The following is a 6,568-nucleotide window of genomic DNA, read 5'->3' on the forward strand; positions in this document are numbered from 1 at the left end:
AAATTAAATTACAAATCTGTTGAAAATGTGTAGAATTATTTTGTGATACAAATGTATGTATATCTATGTATTTTTTATTTAAAATCATGATAGAGGTTAGAGTTGTGTACTGGGACTGGAGCTCCACTGGACCCAGTAAAAAATAATGGGAGTGGGATGTTTTTTATTCTATGTAGGCAAAAGTTTATGTTTAGTTACAAAGACTTCTATGTTCTAATAACATTCAATAAAAATGTTTAGTATATAAATAACATATTTAGCTATAGATGTTGTGTAATTTCAGTAGGAATTATAAAATAATTATATAATAATTTTTTATTACAGCCAAAAAAAAAGATATTAATTTATTATTTGTAACTTTTGCTGTGAGCTTCTAATCCCAACTGGAGTATTCTTGGGTACTATGACCTGTAGTACACTTTAATACTTCTGGTGCCACTAACTGAATAATAGACAGACACCACTGTTATAACATTATTATTATTATTATTAGTGTAGTATCAGTTACAACATCACACACCTTTCTCCTCTGTTGATTTAAAATGCTAAAAGAAAAATATACTTTTATAAAATTCCAAATGGAACACATGCATGATTACTGCTACCCATTAGCTAAGAGAATTTTATCTGACAGGATAGGGTGGTCTTAAATATTAATACAAACAGTTAATTAACAAATTAAGTTAATTAACAGATAAAATATAATGGATAACCATAGCCAAAACAGATAGCATAAGATAACCTGTTTCTTTAAAGACAAATACATTGAATTAAACAAAGATTTTGTTGTTTTATTCATTTAACAAATCAAAATTCATAATTAAAAACAAGCAGAGCATTAACTTTTCAGAGGATTAATATTTTTTTCTGTCCTCTTCAGTCACTTTCTGTATTTCTCACGAGTTGATACTGTGTTTTTCACCCCTACCACAATAACATTATTGCCTGCTGTACTTCAAGATCCTCATGCAAAAAAAGGATGAGCTACATCAAGTGCTATTTTGTAAGCTGCCAAATAATAAGGATATAAGAACAATGATAATATGATGCCATATTGTTAAATTAGTTAAAATTGTTTTTGCTATGGACTGAAGACATTTGGGTTTAGGATCAAAATACATATATATGAGAAGAGAGCTAAGAACAAAAAAATATATTGGAAGTGACCAATAGCTGTTCCTAGTTGCCCCGGTGTGTTCTGTTAGATTGATTGTTAAGACAAAAGATAGTTCTGAACATCTAATCTTGGTTTTAGCTTTTAGTTCACTTGTGCATTTGCTGTTAATGGTGATATGCCAGGGAAGATCAAAGAGAGATGTCTATAGGAAAGAAGCAGACCATTTTGAGGCTGAAAAAAGAGGGAAAATAAGAAGCATTGCACTTTTGAATGCTTGCTTATCCAAGAAAAACAATAGCTGATGACAGAAACATTGTAAGAGCTATGAAGGCAAACCCAAAAACAACGGTCTGTCATCAAATCCACAGGACAGGGGTGGAGGCATCACAGGCGACCATTCAAAGAAAACTTTAAGAGCAGAATTATAGAGATCATACAACAAGATGTAAACAACTCTTAAGCAGAATAGGCCAGAATGGAATTAACATTAATTAATTAATAATTAATAATAATAATTAATTAAAAATACAGAGATGAGCCACAAACACTAGGAAAGTGCAGAGGAAGAAAGATTCGGCTCATGATCAGCGCATGGTGAAAGTAGCTCCATGAAGAAACAGGAACAGGCTCACTAATCTTTACTGATGATGTAACTTATAAAGGTAGCAGCAGAAAGAATTCAGAAGTTTACAGGAACATTTTGCCTGCCAGTTTGCAGAAAGCATCCAAATTAATTCGGGAGAAACTTTATCATACAACAAGACAATGATCCAAAACACTCTTTTTAGCGCTTCCAATTCAGTCACCAGGCCTTAACCCAATTGAGCATGCATTTCAATCATAACAAAGAAGGAAACGTAAAAAGAAATTGTTGATGTTGATAAGTAGAAGGCTTGATGAAGTTATTGCAAGCAAGGGATATGCAACAAATGCTATTTACTTAAATTTACTTATCTGTTCCTATACTTTTAAAATACATAAAAACATAAAAATGGGATAATCTGATACAAAAGGTTCTGTTTTATGTTGTTTAACACATATAGATGTAAATACCAAGAAATAAAAGCTTAAATACTAAATGATCATCTCATATCCATCTTTTAAGTTCAAATCCAAATATCTTTGGTGTATAGCACAAATAAATGAATTAGTTAATGCTGTTATTGCTGTTAAGTGTAAAATTAAGTAAAAAAAATATTAAGAGCATACAGACATTCCTTTGTTTCTTTCTATGGTTCTATGATAAATAAGGTTTGTACTAAATTAGGCTTTAGTATTTTGCTTGATGCATTTAATGTTAGTATTTTACAACCACAAAGCACATTCAGTAAAAATATATTTTAAAAAATTAATACAATACATTCTTATATGATATCATGAAACATGTTGATTAAATATATTTAACAAAATAAAAGAATACCAAGGCATGGATACAATACATACATATTATTACTGAAAGTAATTGTAGTACACAAAAAATACCATACCAGGTAGCATAAATAAAGCTCTTTATGCTGAGGACAGTGGGTATACAGAGAACATTCTGTATCCAGTTTATTATAATACCAATTGTAATATTAAAACAAACAAAAATAGTTATGTAGTTCTAGTTCTTCCTGATAATTTCCTATTACTATAAAAATTCAACTGGACAGAAAAGATAAACAGTCTGTTAACAGTTTAATTGAACTCTTATGCCTAATTCAATTTTAAGCCCCAAATGCTCTTTGAAAAAGTATGAATTTTGGCTATTAGTGACCCCACCCCACACCACCCCTCTCTGTCTCTGTGTCTGTCTCTCTTTTTAGCAATGAATACAATGCATCTTGAATATCTCCCAGTCAAAAATTTCAGAAATGGGCTTTCATTTGAAACCAAACTGTCAACAGCCTGAGAATACTAACAATACCATGCTTTTTTGGTCATCCCACAATAACCAAAGATAACTTTCTAAAACAATGTGCTGTGCATGCAAGTTCAAAAGGCCATGAGTTATTTATTTTTACTACAACTTATTTTTCTTGTGATCCCAAGGTATGTCTCGATCTCTCAAGAACTTTTTGTTCTTGCAAACTTTCTCTAGCAAATGTTCTTTTCCAAGTTCATGCAGCAGTAGCATACTAGCATTACATCATTGTGGTCAATGGCATAGCAATAGCATACTAACAATCATCAAATGTCTTATACACTGCCATATAATTAATAAAATAATTGATTACATTCTATTACCCAACATTTTGTTCACCATTTGTTTCATGAGCTGCAAACTATTTATGCAGCATTTCTCAAACAGGAGACATCCTGGTCCCTCAAATAGGCTGGCAATGAAATTGACCATTCAGAATCACTATTATGTTTATGAATGGTTGCATTAATGTCTAATGCTGATAAACCTAAGGATAGCTAACTCGCTAGCGAGCCAGATTTGAAATCTACACATGGTAAAAGTCAACACCAAAGCTCAAGCTCAATCACAGGTGTTCAAAGTTTCTTTCACTGCAGCAGCTATTTTCTCTTGTGTGAGCCCCTGATTAAATAAAAAGAAAGTGCTCAAAGTTGTGTACATCATATATGACTAATAATGCATTTTGACATAATGAAAAATATAAGCTGTGATCTCACGTTAACAGTACAGAAAAAATAAACCTCATGGCCTTTCTCGATTTCCACACATATGTCCTAAAGTTTATATTTCCTTTATGTTATTGTAAATTTGCACATTTGAAGACATTAATATCGATGTCTTTAAGACCAATAGGATATTTTCCTCCACAATAGTGATAAAGCAGTGGATTTGGAGCATGTCCATACATACATATGTTCAAACTGCATTGCTGTTAAAAATTTTATTCTAGTTAGTCATGGATGTTTACAGTTTGCAATTTCTTCTGTCCTTTATGCCATACAAATTCTAAGGTTGTTACTTATAGCCATCCAAATTGCAATGACGTATGCCTTCTCCTTGAAAAAAGGGCACTTGCACTTTCTTATAGCTCTACATCTGAGAAGGATTTACTTCCTTGCTCTTTGATGCGGGAGTTGAGTATGGAGTTTGTACAGGTGTTAGTGCGTGATACCTCCTCTGTGAATGCTGTTTCCAGCACTTTCAAGATAGACTTCCGCACCTTATCTTTGAAATCCTGACCTATGAACACATATAATAATGGATTGAGGCAGCTGTTGAGAAAAGCCAAGCTAGTGGCTATGGGAATGCCAATAGTAGTTATATGTTCCAGAGTGGGGCTATTCTTGGGGGACATGTGGTGAGCCATCTCGATCAGCACCAGGATGTGGTATGGAGCCCAGCACAGGAAAAAAGCTGTGATCACAGCAGCAATGATCTTAAAAGGGCGCCCCGTGCGACCAGACATCGAGCGGTTTCTTTTGAGTCGATGGATGATGATTGCATAGCAGGAAACAATAATTGAAAAAGGCACTACAAACCCCAGGAGAAAGCGTGTGATGATCATAGCACGATGTCGTAGGAGACGGAGCTCCACCACTTCTGTGGTCTCATAATCGTCAGAAAAGGCAAAGTTGTTAAAGCAGTTAATAACGTTTGGATTATTGTAGTCTGGAGCAGTGTCCCTGAAGACAAAGTAGGGAGAGCTCAAGAGTAAAGCAAACACCCACACGCCAAGGCTCAGTCCGGATGCACAACTCACACTTCGATGGTTCTGCGCCCATATTGGACGCACAACTGATATGCAGCGGTCCACACTAATAACCACCAGGATGTACACGCTGGCAAACATGTTGAGGAAACTGAGTGTGCTGTTGAGCTTGCACATGAAGCGTCCAAACGGCCAGTGGAAGCCCATGGCTGTGTATGCCACACTGAGAGGCAAGAAGGCAGTGAAAAGGAAGTCTGCCACTGCCAGGTTGAGAAACCAAACTGTATTCACTGTCTTCTTCATCTTGAATCCAGACACCCAGATCACAATGCCATTCCCAACCACTCCAAGCACAAAGGCTAAACAGTAGACTATGAGTGACATGATGTTGAGTGATTGCCTGAGTTCTGCATGCTCATCATCATAGTCCTCATAATAGTCTTCCTCTGACCCGTTCCCCATGGAGAAGTTGTTATGGAAGGACATATCTGTCCTGTTCATATACATCACAGAAACGGCTGAAGAAATCTGTGCAACCTGTTTTGGTGGAAAAATAATAATCAGATTTCAGAAATGCTTTTAAGAATATACATTTTACAAAGGATAAACTCTCATGTTTGAGTTTCAGATTCAGGACTATTTTCACGTGTTATTTGACTTTTGTCCACTTGAGGGCAGAAGTGTAGCACCTCAAATTAATGTAGAGATCAAAAGCAATGAGCGATGCGTATTTTCCTAATGACACAGAGGTCAGTAGACTGTAATTTTAATTTTTTGCTTAAATTACAGATGCCATACTGTTCAGACTACATCAATAGAAGATAATAAAAATCATGAAATATCATAAAAGTCGCTTTAGTGCAATTTTATACACTAGTCATTAATAATAAATGTGACTTAGTCACAATAAGTCTTTCAGAGACAGAAAAAAATCAAGAACACTTCTTAAGAAATTATTCGTCTTCGTAATAATAATAATAATAATAATAATAATAATAATAATTACTATAAGAACTCGGACCTTCTTTTGCATGATACCCTTAAAAAACAACAAAAATAATTTATTCAAAGTTAGCATTGGAATTATATTCCACAACCGAATTATATTTAGGTGCATGGGTAATTACTCGTGCATAAACATTTTTAATGAATCAGTAAACAGCTAAAATTCCTACAGAAAGCTATTGGACCTACTGGTTGACATTTGGCAAGAAAATTAGATTTAAGAAGAATAATAATCAAAGAAGTAAGAAGTAAAACAAAGCACGCTTACCCAGAGTATCAGATCGCCCAAATAAATCCGCAGTATCGCCGCACAGATGTCCAAATCAAATTGGACAAACACTGGCCACCTGCCCAGCAGCGTTCAAGGGAAATTCCTAAAGACGCGATCTGAGCTCACAAATAAGTGCGTGGAGATTGCATGTACGACATTCACGGTTTCTGTCTTCAGCGCTCTGCAACTTTTTTTGTTCTGTTGAACTTCACCTAGTCATTGGCTTTAAACGATGTGACGTCACACCGTCTCTCATCTTTGGACCGGCCAATCGTATAGTGTCGCATATATTCGTTTGGTCCAAAACACTGAACACTATATGTTCACACTGACATGCAAAAAACTTTTTTCCAATTTGGACTGAGCTCGACAGGAAATAGCTGATGTGATACATCAAACCATATTTTCTCGATTTATTTCTTATTTATTTACTGCACTGGATGTGGAATCTTAGGAACTGGCTCCAACACAGATCATTCATGCTATAAGGACTGGATTCAGGAACCTCTACTAGAAAGCAAAGACATATATTCTGTTTCTGAGTGGCATTGTAAAGCTGCT

The 6,568-nt window shown here is 34.9% G+C and overlaps 1 protein-coding gene across 1 annotated transcript; it reads right to left on the reverse strand.

Moving 5' to 3' along the window:
* Positions 1–509: 509 nt before the first annotated feature.
* On the reverse strand, positions 510–6,210 carry fpr1 (formyl peptide receptor 1). Its single transcript, XM_058400988.1, has 2 exons — positions 6,005–6,210; positions 510–5,268 (listed from the first exon to the last, which is right to left on the reverse strand). Exon 2 carries the CDS (start codon positions 5,236–5,238, stop codon positions 4,105–4,107), a length of 1,134 nt encoding a protein of 377 aa, XP_058256971.1. The 5' UTR covers positions 5,239–5,268; positions 6,005–6,210; the 3' UTR covers positions 510–4,104.
* Positions 6,211–6,568: the final 358 nt, after the last annotated feature.

Source organism: Hemibagrus wyckioides, linkage group LG01 (genome assembly GCF_019097595.1).
Source record: "Hemibagrus wyckioides isolate EC202008001 linkage group LG01, SWU_Hwy_1.0, whole genome shotgun sequence".
Taxonomy (NCBI): domain Eukaryota; kingdom Metazoa; phylum Chordata; class Actinopteri; order Siluriformes; family Bagridae; genus Hemibagrus; species Hemibagrus wyckioides.